The sequence below is a fragment of the Pelodiscus sinensis genome, chromosome 16 (assembly GCF_052426305.1).
Source record: "Pelodiscus sinensis isolate ZL-2025 chromosome 16, ASM5242630v1, whole genome shotgun sequence".
Taxonomy (NCBI): Eukaryota; Metazoa; Chordata; order Testudines; family Trionychidae; genus Pelodiscus; species Pelodiscus sinensis.
Genome location: NC_143067.1, coordinates 978,578 through 1,002,737, shown reverse-complemented (window position 1 = coordinate 1,002,737; position 24,160 = coordinate 978,578). Strand labels below are relative to the sequence as shown.

Genomic DNA, 24,160 nt, shown 5'->3' with positions numbered 1-24,160 from the left:
AGCCTGGCCCCGCTCAGAAAGAATCTGGTGCCACAAACTTTTATTCTCAAACTGTAACAAACAAACTAGGAAAGAGCAGAGTGGGGCCTGCTGGGAGCCCCAGGCAGATCGGCACCGAGGCGCCGGCAGGGCCATGGGGCACGATGGGGACCAGCCCCTCACATTGGCCGCAGCAGGCAGGTTGGCGTGAGGCCCCAGGCCAGCTCCCAGGAGAACGGGCAGCCCCTACACCGCCGTAGTCCTGCCAAACAGGGGCATGGAGACTGGGAGGTGCCAGGCCCCAGGCTCGTAGGTGTCCCTGCTGCTGAGCTCCTGCTCCGTCCAGCTGGGGAACATTCGCGGGGCGCGCTCGGCCTGCAGGCAGAGGGCAGGGCAGGCGGGGCCCTGGCCAGCCGCGCTGGGCAGGTGCAGGGCTGAGCCGAAGCCTCGGTCCAGGAAGAGGGGCTTGTAGCTGGGGGGCTGCTCCTGTTTCTCCGGGCGCTCGTGGCTCAGGAAGGGGGTGGGGATCTTGCGGTACAGCCCCCGTGTGTCCATGAGCACCTCGCTGTAGGGGGGCGGGGGCTCGGCCATGAGCAGCGCCTCCTCGTAGCACGGCGGCTTGGACAGGTCCGACTCTGCAAGGCAAGCAGCACACGAGCACTGAGCGCAGGGCCCTGGGGCCCCGTTCCCCCTGCTCCGTGGGCAGCCAGGGCCCTGCTCAGCGAGGGGATAAGGGCCAGGCAGGTGCCTGGGGTCCCTGCAGCAGGGGACAGGCCTCGGGCCGTGGCGGGGCTCTGGTGCAGCAGCCAGCGCTGGGTTGCTGGAGCCAGAGGCTACAAGGTGCCGGCTCCCCTGCAGCTCTGGGCCGGGCCCAGGGACTCCCGAGCAGCCCGAAGCCCTGGCGCTCTCACCGTGCCTGAAGCTCCAGGGCCGGGGCAGCGGGGCCGGGGGGTGGCGCGGCTCCATGCGCAGCCGCGGGGGGACGGCCATGGCCAGCCCGGGGGGGCTGCCCTCGTAGTGCAGCGGCTCCATCTCCAGGGTGCGCAGGTTCTGCTCCCGCAGCCGCTGCTCCTGCTGGCTCTTGAGGCGCCGGCGCAGGTAGCTGCAGAAGCAGCAGAGCAGCACGATGAGGCCCCAGATGAGCCAGAAGCCGGCGAAGCAGGTGAGGAAGGTGTAGGTGCCCTGGGACATCACCATGGTGGCTGGGCTGGGGGCCGGGCTCCCCTCGGGCAAGGCCCCACCTCAGCTGCAGGCAGGCCGGGCCCTGAGCACAAGACGCCTGCTGCCCATCGCCTGTGCCCAGGGCCGCGCCGGCATCTCCTCGTATCCTGGCGTCGCTCCCTCAGGGCTGCCCCCGCACGCCTGCAGCCGTTGCCATGGCGCCTAGAGCGGGGGCCGAGGTCCTTGGGGTGGGGGCCTTCAGGGGCGAGGGTCAGGGCCTGCACTGCTCCCTGGGCACCAGGCAGGGACGACCGGGGGGCTGGCACGCCGGGGGGGCTCATCCACCACAAGGATCTTCAGAGCCGCAGGCCAGGCTGGGCCCCAAGAGCACCCAGCGCAGCGTCTTCCCATAGCTGTGCCCAGCAGCCGCCTGCGCCGCCAGCGTCCCCTGCAGAGACAGACGAGCGTGAGCCTGCTGGCCATGCAGCCACCGGCCCGCTGCTCCGAGCCCCGCTCAGGCCAGGCCGGCTCCCTGCGACCCCGAGGGCAGAGCCAGAGCCAGGCCCCGTGCCTGCCCCACCCCGGCCTGCGACCCCGCGGGCAGAGCCAGAGCCAGGCCCCGTGCCTGCCCCGCCCCAGCCTGCGACCCCGAGGGTAGAGCCATAGCCAGGTCCCCTGCCTGCCCCGCCCCGGCCTGCGACCCCCGAGGGCAGAGCCATAGCCAGGTCCCGTGCCTGCCCCGCCCCGGCCTGCGACCCCGCGGGCAGAGCCATAGCCAGGTCCCGTGCCTGCCCCGCCCCGGCCTGCGACCCCGAGGGCAGAGCCATAGCCAGGTCCCGTGCCTGCCCCACCCCGGCCTGCGACCCCGAGGGCAGAGCCAGAGCCAGGTCCCGTGCCTGCCCCGCCCCAGCCTGCGACCCCGCGGGCAGAGCCAGAGCCAGGTCCCGTGCCTGCCCCGCCCCGGCCTGCGACCCCGAGGGCAGAGCCAGAGCCAGGTCCCGTGCCTGCCCCGCCCCGGCCTGCGACCCCGAGGGCAGAGCCAGAGCCAGGTCCTGTGCCTGACCCGCCCCGGCCTGCGACCCCCAGGGCAGAGCCATAGCCAGGTCCCATGCCTGCCCCGCCCCGGCCTGCGACCCCGAGGGCAGAGCCATAGCCAGGTCCTGTGCCTGCCCCGCCCCAGCCTGCGACCCCGAGGGCAGAGCCATAGCCAGGTCCCGTGCCTGCCCCGCCCCGGCCTGCGACCCCGAGGGCAGAGCCAGAGCCAGGTCCCGTGCCTGCCCCGCCCCGGCCTGCGACCCCGAGGGCAGAGCCAGAGCCAGGTCCTGTGCCTGACCCGCCCCGGCCTGCGACCCCCAGGGCAGAGCCATAGCCAGGTCCCATGCCTGCCCCGCCCCGGCCTGCGACCCCGAGGGCAGAGCCATAGCCAGGTCCTGTGCCTGCCCCGCCCCAGCCTGCGACCCCGAGGGCAGAGCCATAGCCAGGTCCCGTGCCTGCCCCGCCCCGGCCTGCGACCCCGAGGGCAGAGCCATAGCCAGGTACCCTGCCTGCCCCGCCCCGGCCTGCGACCCCCAGGGCAGAGCCATAGCCAGGTCCTGTGCCTGCCCCGCCCCAGCCTGCGACCCCGAGGGCAGAGCCATAGCCAGGTCCCGTGCCTGCCCCGCCCCGGCCTGCGACCCCGCGGGCAGAGCCATAGCCAGGTCCCCTGCCTGCCCCGCCCCGGCCTGCGACCCCGAGGGCAGAGCCATAGCCAGGTCCCGTGCCTGCCCCGCCCCGGCCTGCGACCCCGAGGGCAGAGCCAGAGCCAGGTCCCGTGCCTGACCCGCCCCGGCCTGCGACCCCGAGGGCAGAGCCATAGCCAGGTCCCGTGCCTGCCCCGCCCCGGCCTGCGACCCCGAGGGCAGAGCCAGAGCCAGGTCCCGTGCCTGCCCCGCCCCAGCCTGCGACCCCGAGGGCAGAGCCATAGCCAGGTCCCCTGCCTGCCCCGCCCCGGCCTGCGACCCCGCGGGCAGAGCCAGAGCCAGGTCCCGTGCCTGCCCCGCCCCAGCCTGCGACCCCGAGGGCAGAGCCATAGCCAGGTCCCGTGCCTGCCCCGCCCCGGCCTGCGACCCCGAGGGCAGAGCCATAGCCAGGTCCCGTGCCTGCCCCGCCCCAGCCTGCGACCCCGAGGGCAGAGCCATAGCCAGGTCCCGTGCCTGCCCCGCTCCGGCCTGCGACCCCGAGGGCAGAGCCATAGCCAGGTCCCGTGCCTGCCCCGCCCCAGCCTGCGACCCCCGAGGGCAGAGCCATAGCCAGGTCCCGTGCCTGCCCCGCCCCAGCCTGCGACCCCCAGGGCAGAGCCATAGCCAGGTCCCGTGCCTGCCCCGCCCCAGCCTGCGACCCCGAGGGCAGAGCCAGAGCCAGGTCCCCTGCCTGCCCCGCCCCAGCCTGCGACCCCGCGGGCAGAGCCAGAGCCAGGTCCCGTGCCTGCCCCGCCCCGGCCTGCGACCCCGAGGGCAGAGCCATAGCCAGGTCCCGTGCCTGCCCCGCCCCGGCCTGCGACCCCGCGGGCAGAGCCATAGCCAGGTACCCTGCCTGCCCCGCCCCGGCCTGCGACCCCCAGGGCAGAGCCATAGCCAGGTCCTGTGCCTGCCCCGCCCCAGCCTGCGACCCCGAGGGCAGAGCCATAGCCAGGTCCCGTGCCTGCCCCGCCCCGGCCTGCGACCCCGAGGGCAGAGCCATAGCCAGGTCCCGTGCCTGCCCCGCCCCGGCCTGCGACCCCGAGGGCAGAGCCATAGCCAGGTCCCGTGCCTGCCCCGCCCCAGCCTGCGACCCCCGAGGGCGGAGCCATAGCCAGGTCCCGTGCCTGCCCCGCCCCGGCCTGCGACCCCGCGGGCAGAGCCATAGCCAGGTCCCCTGCCTGCCCCGCCCCGGCCTGCGACCCCGAGGGCAGAGCCAGAGCCAGGTCCCATGCCTGCCCCGCCCCGGCCTGCGACCCCGAGGGCAGAGCCAGAGCCAGGTCCCGTGCCTGCCCCGCCCCGGCCTGCGACCCCGAGGGCAGAGCCAGAGCCAGGTCCCGTGCCTGCCCCGCCCCGGCCTGCGACCCCCAGGGCAGAGCCATAGCCAGGTCCTGTGCCTGCCCCGCCCCGGCCTGCGACCCCGAGGGCAGAGCCATAGCCAGGTCCCGTGCCTGCCCCGCCCCGGCCTGCGACCCCGAGGGCAGAGCCATAGCCAGGTCCCCTGCCTGCCCCGCCCCAGCCTGCGACCCCGAGGGCAGAGCCAGAGCCAGGCCCCGTGCCTGCCCCGCCCCAGCCTGCGACCCCGAGGGCAGAGCCATAGCCAGGTCCTGTGCCTGCCCCGCCCCAGCCTGCGACCCCGAGGGCAGAGCCATAGCCAGGTCCCGTGCCTGCCCCACCCCGGCCTGCGACCCCCAGGGCAGAGCCATAGCCAGGTCCCGTGCCTGCCCCGCCCCGGCCTGCGACCCCGAGGGCAGAGCCATAGCCAGGTCCCGTGCCTGCCCCGCCCCGGCCTGCGACCCCGCGGGCAGAGCCATAGCCAGGTCCCGTGCCTGCCCCGCCCCGGCCTGCGACCCCGAGGGCAGAGCCATAGCCAGGTCCCGTGCCTGCCCCGCCCCGGCCTGCGACCCCGAGGGCAGAGCCAGAGCCAGGTCCCGTGCCTGCCCCGCCCCGGCCTGCGACCCCGAGGGCAGAGCCAGAGCCAGGTCCCGTGCCTGCCCCGCCCCGGCCTGCGACCCCCGAGGGCAGAGCCATAGCCAGGTCCCGTGCCTGCCCCGCCCCGGCCTGCGACCCCGAGGGCAGAGCCATAGCCAGGTCCTGTGCCTGCCCCGCCCCGGCCTGCGACCCCGAGGGCGGAGCCATAGCCAGGTCCCGTGCCTGCCCCGCCCCGGCCTGCGACCCCGAGGGCAGAGCCATAGCCAGGTCCCGTGCCTGCCCCGCCCCAGCCTGCGACCCCGAGGGCGGAGCCATAGCCAGGTCCCGTGCCTGCCCCACCCCGGCCTGCGACCCCGAGGGCAGAGCCATAGCCAGGTCCCGTGCCTGCCCCGCCCCGGCCTGCGACCCCGAGGGCAGAGCCATAGCCAGGTCCCGTGCCTGCCCCGCCCCGGCCTGCGACCCCGCGGGCAGAGCCATAGCCAGGTCCCGTGCCTGCCCCGCCCCGGCCTGCGACCCCGCGGGCAGAGCCATAGCCAGGTCCCGTGCCTGCCCCGCCCCAGCCTGCGACCCCCGAGGGCAGAGCCATAGCCAGGTCCCGTGCCTGCCCCGCCCCGGCCTGCGACCCCGAGGGCAGAGCCATAGCCAGGTCCCGTGCCTGCCCCGCCCCGGCCTGCGACCCCGAGGGCAGAGCCATAGCCAGGTCCCGTGCCTGCCCCGCCCCGGCCTGCGACCCCCAGGGCAGAGCCATAGCCAGGTCCCGTGCCTGCCCCGCCCCGGCCTGCGACCCCGCGGGCAGAGCCATAGCCAGGTCCCGTGCCTGCCCCGCCCCGGCCTGCGACCCCGAGGGCAGAGCCATAGCCAGGTCCCGTGCCTGCCCCGCCCCGGCCTGCGACCCCGAGGGCAGAGCCATAGCCAGGTCCTGTGCCTGCCCCGCCCCGGCCTGCGACCCCGAGGGCAGAGCCAGAGCCAGGTCCTGTGCCTGCCCCGCCCCAGCCTGCGACCCCGAGGGCAGAGCCAGAGCCAGGTCCTGTGCCTGCCCCGCCCCAGCCTGCGACCCCCAGGGCAGAGCCAGAGCCAGGTCCCGTGCCTGCCCCGCCCCGGCCTGCGACCCCGAGGGCAGAGCCATAGCCAGGTCCCGTGCCTGCCCCGCCCCGGCCTGCGACCCCGCGGGCAGAGCCATAGCCAGGTCCCGTGCCTGCCCCGCCCCGGCCTGCGACCCCGAGGGCAGAGCCATAGCCAGGTCCCGTGCCTGCCCCGCCCCAGCCTGCGACCCCCGAGGGCAGAGCCATAGCCAGGTCCCGTGCCTGCCCCGCCCCGGCCTGCGACCCCGAGGGCAGAGCCATAGCCAGGTCCCGTGCCTGCCCCGCCCCGGCCTGCGAACCCGAGGGCAGAGCCATAGCCAGGTCCCGTGCCTGCCCCGCCCCAGCCTGCGACCCCGCGGGCAGAGCCATAGCCAGGTCCCATGCCTGCCCCGCCCCGGCCTGCAACCCCGAGGGCAGAGCCATAGCCAGGTCCCGTGCCTGCCCCGCCCCGGCCTGCGACCCCCAGGGCAGAGCCATAGCCAGGTCCCGTGCCTGCCCCGCCCCGGCCTGCGACCCCGAGGGCAGAGCCAGAGCCAGGTCCCGTGCCTGCCCCGCCCCAGCCTGCGACCCCGAGGGCAGAGCCATAGCCAGGTCCCCTGCCTGCCCCGCCCCAGCCTGCGACCCCGAGGGCAGAGCCATAGCCAGGTCCCGTGCCTGCCCCGCCCCGGCCTGCGACCCCGAGGGCAGAGCCATAGCCAGGTCCCGTGCCTGCCCCGCCCCGGCCTGCGACCCCGAGGGCAGAGCCATAGCCAGGTCCTGTGCCTGCCCCGCCCCGGCCTGCGACCCCGAGGGCGGAGCCATAGCCAGGTCCCGTGCCTGCCCCGCCCCGGCCTGCGACCCCGAGGGCAGAGCCATAGCCAGGTCCCGTGCCTGCCCCGCCCCAGCCTGCGACCCCGAGGGCGGAGCCATAGCCAGGTCCCGTGCCTGCCCCACCCCGGCCTGCGACCCCGAGGGCAGAGCCATAGCCAGGTCCCGTGCCTGCCCCGCCCCGGCCTGCGACCCCGAGGGCAGAGCCATAGCCAGGTCCCGTGCCTGCCCCGCCCCGGCCTGCGACCCCGCGGGCAGAGCCATAGCCAGGTCCCGTGCCTGCCCCGCCCCGGCCTGCGACCCCGCGGGCAGAGCCATAGCCAGGTCCCGTGCCTGCCCCGCCCCAGCCTGCGACCCCCGAGGGCAGAGCCATAGCTAGGTCCTGTGCCTGCCCCGCCCCGGCCTGCGACCCCGAGGGCAGAGCCATAGCCAGGTCCTGTGCCTGCCCCGCCCCGGCCTGCGACCCCGAGGGCAGAGCCATAGCCAGGTCCCGTGCCTGCCCCGCCCCGGCCTGCGACCCCGAGGGCAGAGCCATAGCCAGGTCCCCTGCCTGCCCCGCCCCGGCCTGCGACCCCGAGGGCAGAGCCATAGCCAGGTCCCGTGCCTGCCCCGCCCCAGCCTGCGACCCCGAGGGCAGAGCCATAGCCAGGTCCCGTGCCTGCCCCGCCCCGGCCTGCGACCCCCAGGGCAGAGCCATAGCCAGGTCCCGTGCCTGCCCCGCCCCGGCCTGCGACCCCGCGGGCAGAGCCATAGCCAGGTCCCGTGCCTGCCCCGCCCCGGCCTGCGACCCCGAGGGCAGAGCCATAGCCAGGTCCCGTGCCTGCCCCGCCCCGGCCTGCGACCCCGAGGGCAGAGCCATAGCCAGGTCCTGTGCCTGCCCCGCCCCGGCCTGCGACCCCGAGGGCAGAGCCAGAGCCAGGTCCTGTGCCTGCCCCGCCCCGGCCTGCGACCCCGAGGGCAGAGCCATAGCCAGGTCCCGTGCCTGCCCCGCCCCGGCCTGCGACCCCGAGGGCGGAGCCATAGCCAGGTCCCGTGCCTGCCCCGCCCTGCGACCCCGCGGGCAGAGCCATAGCCAGGTCCCGTGCCTGCCCCGCCCCAGCCTGCGACCCCGCGGGCAGAGCCATAGCCAGGTCCCGTGCCTGCCCCGCCCCAGCCTGCGACCCCGCGGGCAGAGCCATAGCCAGGTCCCGTGCCTGCCCCGCCCCGGCCTGCGACCCCCGAGGGCAGAGCCAGAGCCAGGTCCCGTGCCTGCCCCGCCCCGGCCTGCGACCCCGAGGGCAGAGCCATAGCCAGGTCCCGTGCCTGCCCCGCCCCGGCCTGCGACCCCGAGGGCAGAGCCATAGCCAGGTCCCGTGCCTGCCCCGCCCCGGCCTGCGACCCCGCGGGCAGAGCCATAGCCAGGTCCCGTGCCTGCCCCGCCCCGGCCTGCGACCCCGCGGGCAGAGCCATAGCCAGGTCCCGTGCCTGTCCCGCCCCGGCCTGCGACCCCCCAGGGCAGAGCCATAGCCAGGTCCCGTGCCTGCCCCGCCCCAGCCTGCGACCCCGAGGGCAGAGCCATAGCCAGGTACCCTGCCTGCCCCGCCCCGGCCTGCGACCCCGAGGGCAGAGCCATAGCCAGGTCCCGTGCCTGCCCCGCACCGGCCTGCGACCCCGAGGGCAGAGCCATAGCCAGGTCCCGTGCCTGCCCCGCCCCGGCCTGCGACCCCGCGGGCAGAGCCATAGCCAGGTCCCGTGCCTGCCCCGCCCCGGCCTGCGACCCCGCGGGCAGAGCCATAGCCAGGTCCCGTGCCTGCCCCGCCCCGGCCTGCGACCCCGCGGGCAGAGCCATAGCCAGGTCCCGTGCCTGCCCCGCCCCGGCCTGCGACCCCGAGGGCAGAGCCAGAGCCAGGTCCCGTGCCTGCCCCGCCCCGGCCTGCGACCCCGAGGGCAGAGCCAGAGCCAGGTCCCGTGCCTGCCCCGCCCCGGCCTGCGACCCCCAGGGCAGAGCCATAGCCAGGTCCCGTGCCTGCCCCGCCCCAGCCTGCGACCCCGAGGGCAGAGCCATAGCCAGGTCCTGTGCCTGCCCCGCCCCGGCCTGCGACCCCGAGGGCAGAGCCATAGCCAGGTCCCGTGCCTGCCCCGCCCCAGCCTGCGACCCCGAGGGCAGAGCCATAGCCAGGTCCCGTGCCTGCCCCGCCCCAGCCTGCGACCCCGAGGGCAGAGCCATAGCCAGGTCCCGTGCCTGCCCCGCCCCGGCCTGCGACCCCGAGGGCAGAGCCATAGCCAGGTCCCGTGCCTGCCCCGCCCCAGCCTGCGACCCCGAGGGCAGAGCCATAGCCAGGTCCCGTGCCTGCCCCGCCCCAGGCCCCCAGGCTGCAACCCCTTGCAGGAACCAGCAGCGCTTGGTTCGAAGGGAGGGGGCACCAGGCTTGGCAGCCTCCTGGGAAGGACTGAGGTTGGCATGGCAACGAGCTGAAAGACTCTAGAACTGGGAGGCGCTGCCTGTAGCTGGCAGCCCCAGCCACTGTCTGCTTGGGAGGGGACCAGCATCCCCCCACCCCCGGCAAGGGGCCTGGCAGGAGCTGGCTTAAACAGCGGCTTTGGACTCCCCAGGAGCCCCAACCTGCCCAGGAAGCCACAGCCACTGCTGAAGTGCCAACACTGCTAAGAGTTGTACAAGAATTGGCCGAGGGGCAGGCTGAGCTGTTCCCAAGCACGGTAATTCTTGGAGCCCAGATAAGTCTCGGCGCAACGAAACAAGCGAACGTGCCACTATTCTAAACACGAAGTGGGCTGAGCTGGGGAAGAATGGCAGGCTGACTGGCCCCTCAGTCGTGCAAAGCTGCTGCAGGATGCAAGTGACAGTGGCGTAGTTAATGCCAGCTCCCGTGGTTTCACAGAAAACAGGGCTTGTTGAAGCAACGCTGTTCTGAGGTTACAACATGGGTGTGGTGCTCGCAAGGCACATGACAACTAGCGCGATGGCATTTGTGTAGTGCTAGTTTTTGAATGCTGCACAGATGAACAGAACCAGCACCTGGCTGTCAGTCCAAAAGCACGTCTCAGGTCTCAAGGGGGGTGTCTTCGCCCCCAGCAGCTGGTGCCCCCAGGGCTGATGACGTGCTGCCCAAGGGGCTCTACAGGAACCCGTGGGCCCTAGCAAGGAGCCAGCGGTGGGAGGGTTGCAGGCTGTGGGAAGAATAAGCCAGAGCTGCTGAAAGGGGCTGGCAGGGTGCAGCGAGGGGAAGCTGTTGGAGGAGCAGTTCCGGAGTCCAGAAAGCCCAGCAAGGAGGCCAGTGCAACCCACAACCTCGGCCAGTGGGGTGGGGGGGGGGGGAGAGCAGAACCTGGCAGGGCTAAAAAAATGGGCCAGATGGAGCAGCTGGGAGCCAGCCAGCGTGCAGGGAGCCTGGGGGGGCAAAGACTTGGCTTTGGCCAGGCCCCAAGGAATGCTATAAGCCTCTGGAGAGCAGGCCTGGGAACCTGTGAAGGGGAAACTGAGGCTGGGTGCTAGGCGGCTGGCCCGAGCCGGGTCCGGGTTTGGCCAAAGGCGGCTCAGCACCAGCCGCCATGACAGGGCTACAGATTAAAGCAGGTGCTCAAAGTTCGCAGAGGCCAAAACCTGTTGCCGCGGTAACGGCTGCCAGACTGGCTTGGCTCCCAGGTACAGTGGCCTCCCGCCGACTCGGAGCACAGGCCCCGCTCCCGGGCCAGGGCCAAGGGGAGTCCTGCCCCGTGGCTGGAGCCAGGCAGGCGGGGCCGGAAGCGGAGTCCAGCCCCTGCCCCGAGACAGCACCAAGGACAGCAAGCCCCCCCGGCAGGTGTCTGTCCAACCCCATGGCCCAACGCTTGTCCCCCACGGTGGCCCATGGCTTCCCGCCCTGCCTTGTAGCGCAGCCCGTGGCCAGCCTCTCGGACGGTGCGATAGCCTTTGCACGTCCGTGTCGCTCTCCTGGCCGTGGAGTCGCATCCCCCGTGCCCAGGCCTGGGCCCAGCGCAGCAGGGCACTAACCCCGTGGCTCACACGTGACACTAGCGCTCGCCCCTTCCTTGCGCGGGTTCCCCAGTGACCTGCTGTACCCTGGGGCCTTTTCAGCAGCACTAGCCCTGCTTTCTAGCCAGGCGTTGGACTATCCCGCCCTACAGCAGCTCGTTAAATTTCAGCGGGTCTACTTCAGAGCACCGCTTGAGCGTGGCAAGGGGATTCCGAGCGCTGACCCTGAGCCGAGCGCGGCGAGGGGATTCCGGGCGCCGACCCTGAGCCGAGCGCGGCGAGGGGATTCCGGGCGCTGACCCTGAGCCGAGCGCGGCGAGGGGATTCCGAGCGCTGACCCTGAGCCGAGCGCGGCGAGGGGATTCCGAGCGCCGACCCTGAGCCGAGCGCGGCGAGGGGATTCCGGGCGCCGACCCTGAGCCGAGCGCGGCGAGGGGATTCCGGGCGCCGACCCTGAGCCGAGCGCGGCGAGGGGACTCCGGGCGCCGACCCTGAGCCGAGCGCGGCGAGGGGATTCCGAGCGCTGACCCTGAGCCGAGCGTGGCGAGGGGATTCCGGGCGCTGACCCTGAGCCGAGCGCGGCGAGGGGATTCCGGGCGCCGACCCTGAGCCGAGCGCGGCGAGGGGATTCCGGGCGCCGACCCTGAGCCGAGCGCGGCGAGGGGATTCCGGGCGCTGACCCTGAGCCGAGCGCGGCAAGGGGATTCCGGGCGCTGACCCTGAGCCGAGCGCGGCGAGGGGATTCCGGGCGCCGACCCTGAGCCGAGCGCGGCGAGGGGATTCCGGGCGCTGACCCTGAGCCGAGCGCGGCGAGGGGATTCCGAGCGCCGACCCTGAGCCGAGCGCGGCGAGGGGATTCTGGTCGCCGACCCTGAGCCGAGCGCGGCGAGGGGATTCCGGGCGCCGACCCTGAGCCGAGCGCGGCGAGGGGATTCCGGGCGCAGACCCTGAGCCGAGCGCGGCGAGGGGACTGCGGGCGCCGACCCTGAGCCGAGCGCGGCGAGGGGATTCCGGGCGCCGACCCTGAGCCGAGCGCGGCGAGGGGATTCCGGGCGCAGACCCTGAGCCGAGCGCGGCGAGGGGATTCCGAGCGCCGACCCTGAGCCGAGCGCGGCGAGGGGATTCCGGGCGCCGACCCTGAGCCGAGCGCGGCGAGGGGATTCCGAGCGCCGACCCTGAGCCGAGCGCGGCGAGGGGATTCCGGGCGCTGACCCTGAGCCGAGCGTGGCAAGGGGATTCCGGGCGCTGACCCTGAGCCGAGCGCGGCGAGGGGATTCCGAGCGCTGACCCTGAGCCGAGCGCGGCGAGGGGATTCCGAGCGCTGACCCTGAGCCGAGCGCGGCGAGGGGATTCCGAGCGCTGACCCTGAGCCGAGCGCGGCGAGGGGATTCCGGGCGCTGACCCTGAGCCGAGCGCGGCGAGGGGATTCCGGACGCTGACCCTGAGCCGAGCGCGGCGAGGGGATTCCGAGCGCCGACCCTGAGCCGAGCGCGGCGAGGGGATTCCGGGCGCAGACCCTGAGCCGAGCGCGGCGAGGGGATTCCGGACGCTGACCCTGAGCCGAGCGCGGCGAGGGGATTCCGAGCGCCGACCCTGAGCCGAGCGCGGCGAGGGGATTCCGAGCGCCGACCCTGAGCCGAGCGCGGCGAGGGGATTCCGGGCGCTGACCCTGAGCCGAGCGCGGCGAGGGGATTCCGAGCGCTGACCCTGAGCCGAGCGCGGCGAGGGGACTCCGGGCGCCGACCCTGAGCCGAGCGCGGCGAGGGGATTCCGGGCGCTGACCCTGAGCCGAGCGCGGCGAGGGGATTCCGAGCGCTGACCCTGAGCCGAGCGCGGCGAGGGGATTCCGAGCGCTGACCCTGAGCCGAGCGCGGCGAGGGGATTCCGGGCGCTGACCCTGAGCCGAGCGCGGCGAGGGGATTCCGGGCGCCGACCCTGAGCCGAGCGCGGCGAGGGGATTCCGGGCGCTGACCCTGAGCCGAGCGCGGAGAGGGGATTCCGGGCGCCGACCCTGAGCCGAGCGCGGAGAGGGGATTCCGGGCGCTGACCCTGAGCCGAGCGCGGCGAGGGGATTCCGGGCGCTGACCCTGAGCCGAGCGCGGCGAGGGGACTGCGGGCGCCGACCCTGAGCCGAGCGCGGCGAGGGGACTCCGGGCGCCGACCCTGAGCCGAGCGCGGCGAGGGGATTCCGGGCGCCGACCCTGAGCCGAGCGCGGCGAGGGGATTCCGGACGCCGACCCTGAGCCGAGCGCGGCGAGGGGACTCCGGGCGCCGACCCTGAGCCGAGCGCGGCGAGGGGATTCCGGGCGCTGACCCTGAGCCGAGCGCGGCGAGGGGACTGCGGGCGCTGACCCTGAGCCGAGCGCGGCGAGGGGATTCCGGGCGCTGACCCTGAGCCGAGCGCGGCGAGGGGATTCCGAGCGCCGACCCTGAGCCGAGCGCGGCGAGGGGATTCCGGGCGCTGACCCTGAGCCGAGCGCGGCGAGGGGACTCCGGGCGCCGACCCTGAGCCGAGCGCGGCGAGGGGATTCCGGGCGCCGACCCTGAGCCGAGCGCGGCGAGGGGATTCCGGGCGCCGACCCTGAGCCGAGCGCGGCGAGGGGATTCCGGGCGCCGACCCTGAGCCGAGCGCGGCGAGGGGATTCCGGGCGCCGACCCTGAGCCGAGCGCGGCGAGGCGATTCCGGGCGCCGACCCTGAGCCGAGCGCGGCGAGGGGATTCCGGGCGCCGACCCTGAGCCGAGCGCGGCGAGGGGATTCCGGGCGCCGACCCTGAGCCGAGCGCGGCGAGGCGATTCCGGGCGCCGACCCTGAGCCGAGCGCGGCGAGGCGATTCCGGGCGCCGACCCTGAGCCGAGCGCGGCGAGGGGATTCCGGGCGCCGACCCTGAGCCGAGCGCGGCGAGGCGATTCCGGGCGCCGACCCTGAGCCGAGCGCGGCGAGGCGATTCCGGGCGCCGACCCTGAGCCGAGCGCGGCGAGGCGATTCCGGGCGCCGACCCTGAGCCGAGCGCGGCGAGGGGATTCCGGGCGCCGACCCTGAGCCGAGCGCGGCGAGGGGACTGCGGGCGCTGACCCTGTCCTGCCCAGTGCTTGCAACCCTTCCCTGCTGAGGCTCGCTGTGGATTTTCTCTGCGCTCCCATCTCCAGGTCATGAATGAAAATAGTTGCTAACACCAGAGCCTAGGTCCTGACCTAGCTCCACCCTCCCTGGCAACTCCTCAGTGAGTGCGACGGTTCACCCCGTTGTGTGCCCACCTTAGAGAAATCTCATCTCGCCTGCACAGCCCTCGTTTGCCTTTGAGGACGGCCTGGGGCACTGGCCACAGGATACAGCCCATCTCCTGCTCCCGGCCCCCGGGCCAGGGACTCAAGTGAGCAGCTGGGTTTGGTGTGGTGTGTTCTGGACAAAGCCACCTTGGCTGGTCCTTCCAGCCCGGTCTCCTCCAGCCAGTGTGTGCATCAGCTGTCCAGTGCGACCTGCTCGCTGGGCTGGAATTCCCTGAGCCTCTGTTCCCCTTCCCAAAGGCCGAGGTGTAGCTGCCCCTCCCCAGTCCCCTGGCCAAGAGAACTGACTGCAGCTGCTTCCTTAGCACCCCAGGATGAACCCCCCCAGGCCCCGGTCACTTGGATCCCTGCAGCCTGAAACAGCAGGAGTCCCGCCAGCAGCGGCCTTAGTGAGACTGTGACCAGTGCGGGGGCTGCACCGCAGAAAGGGTGAACACACTGGGCCCAGCTGGCCCCCAGCAGGAGCGATGCACCCGCCGAGGCCCCCAGCAGGAGCGATGCACCCCGCCGTGGCCCCCAGCAGGAGCGATGCACCCCGCCGTGGCCCCCAGCAGGAGCGATGCACCCGCCGTGGCCCCCAGCAGGAGCGATGCACCCGCCGTGGCCCCCAGCAGGAGCGATGCACCCAGCCCGAGTGAGGGCCCCTGCCTCGTGGCCCAGAGAACGTTACACGAGGCGACAGGATAGCAGGAGAGGGCCCCCAGCAGGAGCGATGCACCCGCCGTGGCCCCCAGCAGGAGCGATGCACCCCACCGTGGCCCCCAGCAGGAGCGATGCACCCCGCCGTGGCCCCCAGCAGGAGCGATGCACCCGCCGTGGCCCCCAGCAGGAGCGATGCACCCCGCCGTGGCCCCCAGCAGGAGCAATGCACCCCGCCGTGGCCCCCAGCAGGAGCGATGCACCCGCCGTGGCCCCCAGCAGGAGCAATGCACCCCGCCGTGGCCCCCAGCAGGAGCGATGCACCCGCCGTGGCCCCCAGCAGGAGCGATGCACCCGCCGTGGCCCCCAGCAGGAGCGATGCACCCCGCCGTGGCCCCCAGCAGGAGCGATGCACCCCGCCGTGGCCCCCAGCAGGAGCGATGCACCCCGCCGTGGCCCCCAGCAGGAGCGATGCACCCGCCGTGGCCCCCAGCAGGAGCGATGCACCCGCCGTGGCCCCCAGCAGGAGCGATGCACCCCGCCGTGGCCCCCAGCAGGAGCGATGCACCCGCCGTGGCCCCCAGCAGGAGCGATGCACCCCGCCGTGGCCCCCAGCAGGAGCGATGCACCCGCCGTGGCCCCCAGCAGGAGCGATGCACCCCGCCGTGGCCCCCAGCAGGAGCGATGCACCCCGCCGTGGCCCCCAGCAGGAGCGATGCACCCGCCGTGGCCCCCAGCAGGAGCGATGCACCCGCCGTGGCCCCCAGCAGGAGCGATGCACCCCGCCGTGGCCCCCAGCAGGAGCGATGCACCCCGCCGTGGCCCCCAGCAGGAGCGATGCACCCGCCGTGGCCCCCAGCAGGAGCGATGCACCCGCCGTGGCCCCCAGCAGGAGCGATGCACCCCGCCGTGGCCCCCAGCAGGAGCGATGCACCCCACCGTGGCCCCCAGCAGGAGCGATGCACCCCACCGTGGCCCCCAGCAGGAGCGATGCACCCCGCCGTGGCCCCCAGCAGGAGCGATGCACCCCGCCGTGGCCCCCAGCAGGAGCGATGCACCTGCCATGGCCCCCAGCAGGAGCGATGCCCCCGCCGTGGCCCCCAGCAGGAGCGATGCACCCCGCCGTGGCCCCCAGCAGGAGCGATGCACCCGCCGTGGCCCCCAGCAGGAGCGATGCACCCCGCCGTGGCCCCCAGCAGGAGCGATGCACCCGCCGTGGCCCCCAGCAGGAGCGATGCACCCCGCCGTGGCCCCCAGCAGGAGCGATGCACCCCGCCGTGGCCCCCAGCAGGAGCCATGCACCCGCCGTGGCCCCCAGCAGGAGCGATGCACCCCGCCGTGGCCCCCAGCAGGAGCGATGCACCCGCCGTGGCCCCCAGCAGGAGCGATGCACCCGCCGTGGCCCCCAGCAGGAGCGATGCACCCCGCCGTGGCCCCCAGCAGGAGCGATGCACCCCGCCGTGGCCCCCAGCAGGAGCGATGCATCCGCCGTGGCCCCCAGCAGGAGCGATGCACCCCGCCGTGGCCCCCAGCAGGAGCGATGCACCCGCCGTGGCCCCCAGCAGGAGCGATGCACCCGCCGTGGCCCCCAGCAGGAGCGATGCACCCGCCGTGGCCCCCAGCAGGAGCGATGCACCCCACCGTGGGCCCCAGCAGGAGCGATGCACCCCACCGTGGCCCCCAGCAGGAGCGATGCACCCCACCGTGGCCCCCAGCAGGAGCGATGCACCCCGCCGTGGCCCCCAGCAGGAGCGATGCCCCCGCCGTGGCCCCCAGCAGGAGCGATGCACCCCGCCGTGGCCCCCAGCAGGAGCGATGCACCCGCCGTGGCCCCCAGCAGGAGCGATGCACCCCGCCGTGGCCCCCAGCAGGAGCGATGCACCCCGCCGTGGCCCCCAGCAGGAGCGATGCACCCCACCGTGGCCCCCAGCAGGAGCGATGCACCCGCCGTGGCCCCCAGCAGGAGCGATGCACCCGCCGTGGCCCCCAGCAGGAGCGATGCACCCCTGGCTCCAGCGCCGCAGCCTCCCCCGCCCACTGCAGGTCAAGTTCTACATCAGTCGCAGGCCCTGCTGAGGGGCGGGGAACCTGCTCTGGCTCCAGGAGCAGAGCGATGGCAGCAGCGGTAGGTGCAGAGAGGGGCCAGGTGCATGGGCCCCCCCGAGACCCCTGCAAGTTACAAGGAAAGCTGATGAGAGGGGTCCCTGGACCCCCCACGTTCCTGAGGGTAAGAGCCCAGCTAGGAGGCCCCAGCAGCCTGTGGCTGCAGCTGGGTGCCCCCCCCTTGGAGCCGCACAGGCCGGAAAGCAAGACCCAGCCCCAGGCCTGTGCAAGGCAGCAGCAGAGTCCAGGAGCCCCTCCTGCCACAGGGCCAAGCAGCCCCAGGGTGGGGTCTACATGCACCTAAAGCCAGTCCAGGGGAGGGCTCCCCCCAGCTCCTGGGGCTGGGGGGGAGCTAGAGAGGGGAGATTGTGGCCCGGGGAGCAGGCTGAGGGGAGACTGATGCCCTGAGGGCTGTGGCCTGGGGGGGGGGGGAGTTTCAGGCTGGAAAGGAGGTTGTGGGCTTGGAGGCTGATGCCCCAGGGGCTTGTGGGGACAGGGATGGAGAGGTGAGGCGCTGTGGCCAGGGGGCTCAGGGGAGATTGTGGACCTGGAGGGGCTGGGGCCTAGGGAGGGAGGCTGGAGAGGGGAGGCTGTGGGGTGGAGGCTGGAGAGGGGAGGATGTGGGGAATCTAGAGAGGGGAGGTTATGGGGCAGGAGGCAGAAGAGGGGAGACTGGTGCTGGAGGCGGGGGGAGGCTGTGGGGCTGGAGGGAGGCTGGAGAGGGTAGGCTATGGGACAGGAGGAGGAAGAGGCTGTGGGGTGTGGGTGGGGGGGAGGCCATGGGGCTGGAGGCAGGGTGGAGGCTGGAGAGGTGAGGCTGTGGGGCAGGAGGCGGGGTGGAGGTTGGAGAGGGGAGGGCGTGGGGCAGAAGGCAAGGAGGCTGTGCAGTGTGGGCAGGGGAGGAGGCCGTGGGGCTGAAGGCTGGGGGAGGGAGGAGGCTGGAGAGGGGAGGCTGTGGGGCTGAAGGCAGGGTGAGGCTGAGAGAGGAGGCTGTGGGGGTGGGCGGGGGAGGCTGTGGGGCTGGAGGCGGGGGGGAGGCTGTAAGGTGTGGGCGGGGGGCTGTGGTGCAGGAGGGGCTGTAAGGTGGGCGGAGGAGGCTGTGGAGGAAGGGGGAGGCTGTAAGGTGTGGGGGAGGCTGTGGGGCAGGAGGGGCTGTAAGGTGTGGGCGGGGGGCTGTGAGGAAAGAGGGGGGAGGCTGTAAGGTGTGGGGGAGGCTGTAGGGCAGGAGGGGCTGTAGGGTGTGGGCAGGGGGGCTGGGGCAGGAGGAGAGGGGCTGAAAGGTGGGGGGGCTGTGGGGCAGAAGGGGCTGTAAGGTGGGGGAGGGGCTGTGGGGCAGGAGGGGAGCTGGCTGTAAGGTGTGGGCGGGGGGGCTGTGAGGAAGGAGGGGGGAGGCTGTAAGGTGTGGGGGGGCTGTGGGGCAGGAGGGGCTGTAAGGTGTGGGCAGGGGGGCTGTGGGGCAGGAAGAGGAGGGGGCTGTGGGGCAGGAGGGGCTGTAAGGTGGGGGGGCTGTGGGGCAGGGGTGGGGGGAGGCTGTAAGGTGTGGGGGGGCTGTGGGACAGGAGGGGGCTGGCTGTAAGGTGTGGGCGGGGGGCTGTGGGGCAGGATGGGCTGTAAGGTGGGGGAAGGGGCTGTGGGGCAGGATGGGCTGTAAGGTGCGGGGGGGCTGTGGGGCAGGAGGGGGAGGCTGGAGGTGCGGGGGGGCTGTGGGGCAGGAGGGGAGAGGCTGTAAGGTGCGGGGGGGCTGGGCAGGAGGGGAAGGCTGTAAGGTGCGGGGGGGCTGTGGGGCAGGGAGGGGGAGGGGGAAGGCTGTAAGGTGTGGGGGGGCTGGGGGCAGGAGGGGGAAGGCTGTTAGGTGCGGGGGGGCTGTGGGGCAGGAGGGGGAGAGGCTGTTAGGTGCGGGGGGGCTGTGGGGCAGGAGGGGGAGAGGCTGTTAGGTGCGGGGGGGCTGTGGGGCAGGAGGGGGAGCTGTAAGGTGCGGGGGGGCTGTGGGGCAGGAGGGGGAGAGGCTGTAAGGTGCGGGGGGGCTGTGGGGCAGGAGGGGGGGCTGTAAGGTGCGGGGGGGCTGTGGGGCAGGAGGGGGAGAGGCTGTTAGGTGCGGGGGGGCTGTGGGGCAGGAGTGGGGGAAGGGAAGGTGCGGGGGGGCTGGGGCAGGAGGGGGGGGCTGTATGGCAGGAGGGGGAAGGCTGTTAGGTGCGGGGGGGCTGTGGGGCAGGAGGGGGGGCTGTAAGGTGCGGGGGGGCTGGGGGCAGGAGGGGGAAGGCTGTAAGGTGCGGGGGGGCTGTGGGGCAGGAGGGGGGGCTGTAAGGTGCGGGGGGGCTGTGGGGCAGGAGGGGGGCTGTAAGGTGCGGGGGGGCTGTGGGGCAGGAGGGGGGGCTGTGGGGCAGGAGGGGGGCTGTAAGGTGCGGGGGGGCTGGGGCAGGAGGGGGAAGGCTGTTAGGTGCGGGGGGGCTGTGGGGCAGGAGGGGGAGGGCTGTTAGGTGCGGGGGGGCTGTGGGGCAGGAGGGGGGGCTGTTAGGTGCGGGGGGGCTGTGGGGCAGGAGGGGGGCTGTAGGTGCGGGGGGGCTGTGGGGCAGGGAGGGGGGCTGTGGGGCAGGAGGGGGGAGGCTGTAAGGTGCGGGGGGGCTGTGGGGCAGGAGGGGGGGGGGCGGGGGGCGTGGGGGGAGGGGGGGGCAGGGAGGGGGGCTGTGGGGCAGGAGGGGGGGCTGTAAGGTGCGGGGGGGCTGTGGGGCAGGAGGGGGGGGCTGTATGGCAGGAGGGGGAAGGCTGTTAGGTGCGGGGGGGCTGTGGGGGGCAGGGAGGGGGGCTGTGGGGCAGGAGGGGGGGCTGTAAGGTGCGGGGGGGCTGTGGGGCAGGAGGGGGGGCTGTAAGGTGCGGGGGGGCTGTGGGGCAGGAGGGGGGGCTGTGGGTGCGGGGGGGGTGGGGCAGGAGGGGGGGCTGTGGGGCAGAGGGGGGGGGTGCGGGGGGGCCGGGGGCAGGAGGGGAGAGGCTGTTAGGTGCGGGGGGGCTGTGGGGCAGGAGGGGGGCTCAGCGCCTGCTCCGAGCCCGGCAGCGGCCCCGGGGGGGCGGGGCGGGCGGGAGCGGGGCACGTGGCAGGGCCGGGCTCGCTCCGCCCCGGGGTTCTCCAGCCCGGCCCCCGGCTCGTGCCCGCCCCGCGCCCCCCGCAGCCCGCGCTCCCGCGCGCAGCTCAGCCAGACGCGCGCACCCCCGCGAGTTACCGGGTCCGCCGATCTGCAGCGTCCGGCGGCCCCGATCCTGCCCCCGGCGGCCCCGATCCTGCACGTGGCGCGCCGAGCCCGGCCCCGCTCCAGCCGGGTCCTCCGGGCGGCCGCTGCCCCGCGCCCCGCCACGCGGGAGGCCCCGGCCCGGCTCCTTCCCTTTGTCTGCCGAGCGCTCCCGGCTCTGCCCGGCTCGCTGCTCGCCCGGCCCCGCCTGGCTCCCGCCCCGCTGCTGGCCCCTCCCCCGGCCGCCCCTCCAGCCCCCCCGCCGCTGGGGGTGGGACCGGCTGGGCTGCGCCCCGGGATCGGCCCGGAGCCTCCTGGCTGGGATTTCCTCCGGTTCCAGCGCCCCTCGCCGGAGGGTATAGGACCCAGGCGTGCCCCCCCCCCGCAGCAGACACAGCCCCCCGGGAGCAGGAGAGACCCCGGGCATCTCCCCCCCCCCCCGGGAGCAGGAGAGACCCCAGGCATCTCCCCCCCCCCCCCCGGGAGCAGGAGAGACCCCGGGCATCTCCCCCCCCCCGGGAGCAGGAGAGACCCCAGGCATCTCCCCCCCCCCCGGGAGCAGGAGAGACCCCAGGCATCTCCCCCCCCCCCCCCGAGCAGGAGAGACCCCAGGCATCTCCCCCCCCCCCCAGGAGCAGGAGAGACCCCGGGCATCTCCCCCCCCCCGGGAGCAGGAGAGACCCCGGGCATCTCCCCCCCCCCCCCGGGAGCAGGAGAGACCCCGGGCATCTCCCCCCCCCCCCCGGGAGCAGGAGAGACCCCGGGCATCTCCCCCGCCCCCGGGAGCAGGAGAGACCCCGGGCATCTCCCCCCCCCCCCGGGAGCAGGAGAGACCCCGGGCATCTCCCCCCCCCCCCCCGGGAGCAGGAGAGACCCCGGGCATCTCCCCCCCCCCCCGGGAGCAGGAGAGACCCCGGGCATCTCCCCCCCCTCCGGGAGCAGGAGAGACCCCGGGCATCTCCCCCCCCCCCCGGGAGCAGGAGAGACCCCAGGCATCTCCCCCCCCCCCCCGGGAGCAGGAGAGACCCCAGGCATCTCCCCCCCCCCCGGGAGCAGGAGAGACCCCAGGCATCTCCCCCCCCCCCCCGGGAGCAGGAGAGACCCCAGGCATCTCCCCCCCCCCCCGGGAGCAGGAGAGACCCCGGGCATCTCCCCCCCCCCCGGGAGCAGGAGAGACCCCGGGCATCTCCCCCCCCCCCCGGGAGCAGGAGAGACCCCGGGCATCTCCCCCCCCCCCGGGAGCAGGAGAGACCCCGGGCATCTCCCCCCCCCCCCCCCCGGGAGCAGGAGAGACCCCGGGCATCTCCACCCCCCCCCCCCGGGAGCAGGAGAGACCCCAGGCATCTTCCCCCCCCCCCGGAGCAGGAGAGACCCCAGGCATCCTTCCCCTCTCCCTGCAGCAGACAGAGCCCCCCCCAGAGCAAGAGAGACCCCAGGCATCTCCCCCCCCCCCCCGGGAGCAAGAGAGACCCCAGGCATCTTCCCCCCCCCCCCCCCGGAGCAGGAGAGACCCCAGGCATCCTTCCCCCTCTCCCTGCAGCAGACAGAGCCCCCCCCCAGAGCAAGAGAGACCCCAGGCATCTCCCCCCCCCCCCGGGAGCAAGAGAGACCCCAGGCATCTCCCCCCCCCCAGAGCAAGAGAGAACCCAGGCGTCGTTCCTCTCCCCCCGCAGCAGAGACAGCCCCCCCCCGCAGGAGAGCCCCGGATATCCTCCTCTCCCTCGACAGCAGACACCAGCCTCCTGGAGCAAGAGAGCCCCCAGGTGTTCGTCCCCCCCCCACACCTGCCCCCCTGCAGCAGACACAGCCCCCCCCCACCCCTGGCGCAGGGAGAGAGCCCTGCCAACATCTTCCCCCCAGCCAGTAGAAAGCCGTCCTGGCCATGGGTTGTCAGGGTAGCTGCCCCAGGCCCTGCACTTTTGGGGGCTCCACAGTGCCTCCCCCACCATCCTATGGAGGGGAGCACCCTAGGGATTACCTGGGCGTGGTGGGGAGCAGTAGGGGACCCCCCCATCACTGTGTCGGAGAAGTGGGAGCAGCGAGCTGGGGGTGTCTCCGGGGCAGCTCTGGCTCCTGTTTGCCTGTGGGGGGAACGTCGCCCCACCAGGCCCCTGTGACCACCTAGGCTGTGCTGCTCAGGGGAGGGGGCTGGAGCTGGGGGGGCTCTCCCCTGGGGCGGGGGCACTGCCAGGGGTCCCCCAGGCCCTGCCAGGGCTGCCCTCCGGGAGCAGGATTAGATCCCGGGCGTCCGGCCTCCCAGCCTGTGCTCCCTGCGGGTCTTGGGGACACTGAGGCTTCTGGGGGAACTGGCCCCCTCAGAGCCTCTCGGGCAGGGCGAGAGAAGACGGGGGACAGAGGATTGCCCCCCAGGGGCTGCACCATGGCAGTCACGTGCGGCTGGGGGGGCTTGGGAGCTGCCACTCAGCTTGGGCAAGGCGGGAAGGGGAAGGGGAAGGGGGTGGACAGACCTGCCTGCTGCCCCTGCCATGGCCTTGCCACAGACTGACAGCTGCCAATCTCCTGGGGCCAACAGCAGGAGCAATGCAACCAGCAGCCACTCTGCGCTGCTGCCATGGCGACGGAGCCGGCGAAACACACCAAGCTGGCACTTAATTGGCTGTCGCTCTCTCTGGGCAGGGCCAGGCCCAGCAGCAGCTCGGGGGTAATTCACGCGCTCCCCCCAGGCTGGCGCGGGGCAGGGCAGTGCTGGCCCCACACGGGGGGGCTGGTAGAGCATGTGCCCAGCGTGGAGGCAGAGATGCGAAAGGGGCTCTCCACAGGGAGCCGGTTCGTGCTCTGGCCAGCTGCCCTGCCTGCGCCTACACCCGCACAGGTCTGACACCCACACGCGGGAGTGCCTGACACATGCCCAGCACCTGTGACTCTGCGCCTTGACTGGGGACCCGCTGGGGTGTTCTCCAGGGGCCTCACCTCTCTGCCAGCTGCCCTGCCTGCGCCTACACCCGCACAGGTCTGACACCCACACGCGGGAGTGCCTGACACATGCCCAGCACCTGTGACTCTGCGCCTTGACTGGGGACCCGCTGGGGTGTTCTCCAGGGGCCTCACCTCTCTGCCAGCTGCCCTGCCTGCGCCTACACCCGCACAGGTCTGACACCCACACGCGGGAGTGCCTGACACATGCCCAGCACCTGTGACTCTGCGCCTTGACTGGGGACCCGCTGGGGTGTTCTCCAGGGGCCTCACCTCTCTGCCAGCTGCCCTGCCTGCGCCTACACCCGCACAGGTCTGACACCCACACGCGGGAGTGCCTGACACATGCCCAGCACCTGTGACTCTGCGCCTTGACTGGGGTGTTCTCCAGGGGGCCTCACCTCTCTGCCAGCTGCCCCTGCCTTGCTGGTGTCAGGCGTGGGGCCCATCGCCAGATCCCAGAGCCAGTGCAACAGCCCTGGCCGAGAGCTACTGACCCCCTCATCAGCCCCGGGGCTGGCGTGCCTGCTCCCTGGCTGCCCAGGAAGTGCTGGAATGGACCCCAGATGCCCAACGGGCCTGTTCCACCCTGGATCCCTATTGCATTGCCTGCATGTGCGGCACCGTGGCGCTCGGCTCGCTGCCAGCCCTACTAGCCCTGTAGCCGGTCTGCGGGCTGGGCCTGGACCCCTTCGGCCATGTGGGAGGGCAGGCAGCGGCTGGCAAGGGCCTGTCTCTCTCTGGAAGCCAGAGGGGCGACCCAGGCCTGTGGATGGGGATCAGCAGGTGAGGTGCTTCCCCAGCTCCGCGCTTGCCCTGGACCGGAGCCAGTCTGCACTGCCAGGGCCTGGGCCCAGCCTCTGCACTTTGCACTGGGCAGTGTGCGATCCCCTTCCCCAGAGAGCACCTGGGGGCCATGGGCCTGTTGCCAGCAGCAGCTACAGTGCCCAGCCAAGGCACCAGCCCGTAGGGACCCATTAGCCTGCAGAGCCTGGGGCCGCGCCTGGCTCCCCCCATGGAGCAGCTGTGTGCTGAGGCCTGTGGCCTTACAGACTGATGGCCTCATCTGGGCATCAGCGTCTGTGGGCGCAGATGCAGCTGACGAAGCGGGCTTACCCACCCAGGCTGATGCCCTCATAAACCTGTTAGTCTCTGGGGCCCCAGGACAGGATGTAAGAGTGGCCAGGGTCAGCCCAAGGGGCCTGTCTGCCCACAGTGGCCACTGCCACATGCCAGCAAATCCTCACGTGACCCTCCCCCGTCGTCCATTCCCAGACTGCTGGCTGAGTCCCGGGCCGGAGGATTCCCTGGCCAGCTCCAAGGCTGCA

General features: G+C 73.7%; 1 protein-coding gene across 1 annotated transcript; it reads right to left on the bottom strand.

Moving 5' to 3' along the window:
• Nucleotides 1-23: 23 nt before the first annotated feature.
• PRR7 (proline rich 7, synaptic) lies at nt 24-20,103 on the bottom strand. The gene is made up of 3 exons (XM_075915997.2): nt 19,893-20,103; nt 891-1,588; nt 24-614 (listed from the first exon to the last, which is right to left on the bottom strand). Exons 2-3 carry the CDS (start codon nt 1,174-1,176, stop codon nt 226-228), a joined length of 675 nt encoding a protein of 224 aa, XP_075772112.1. The 5' UTR covers nt 1,177-1,588; nt 19,893-20,103; the 3' UTR covers nt 24-225.
• Between the last annotated feature and the right edge of the window lie 4,057 nt (nt 20,104-24,160).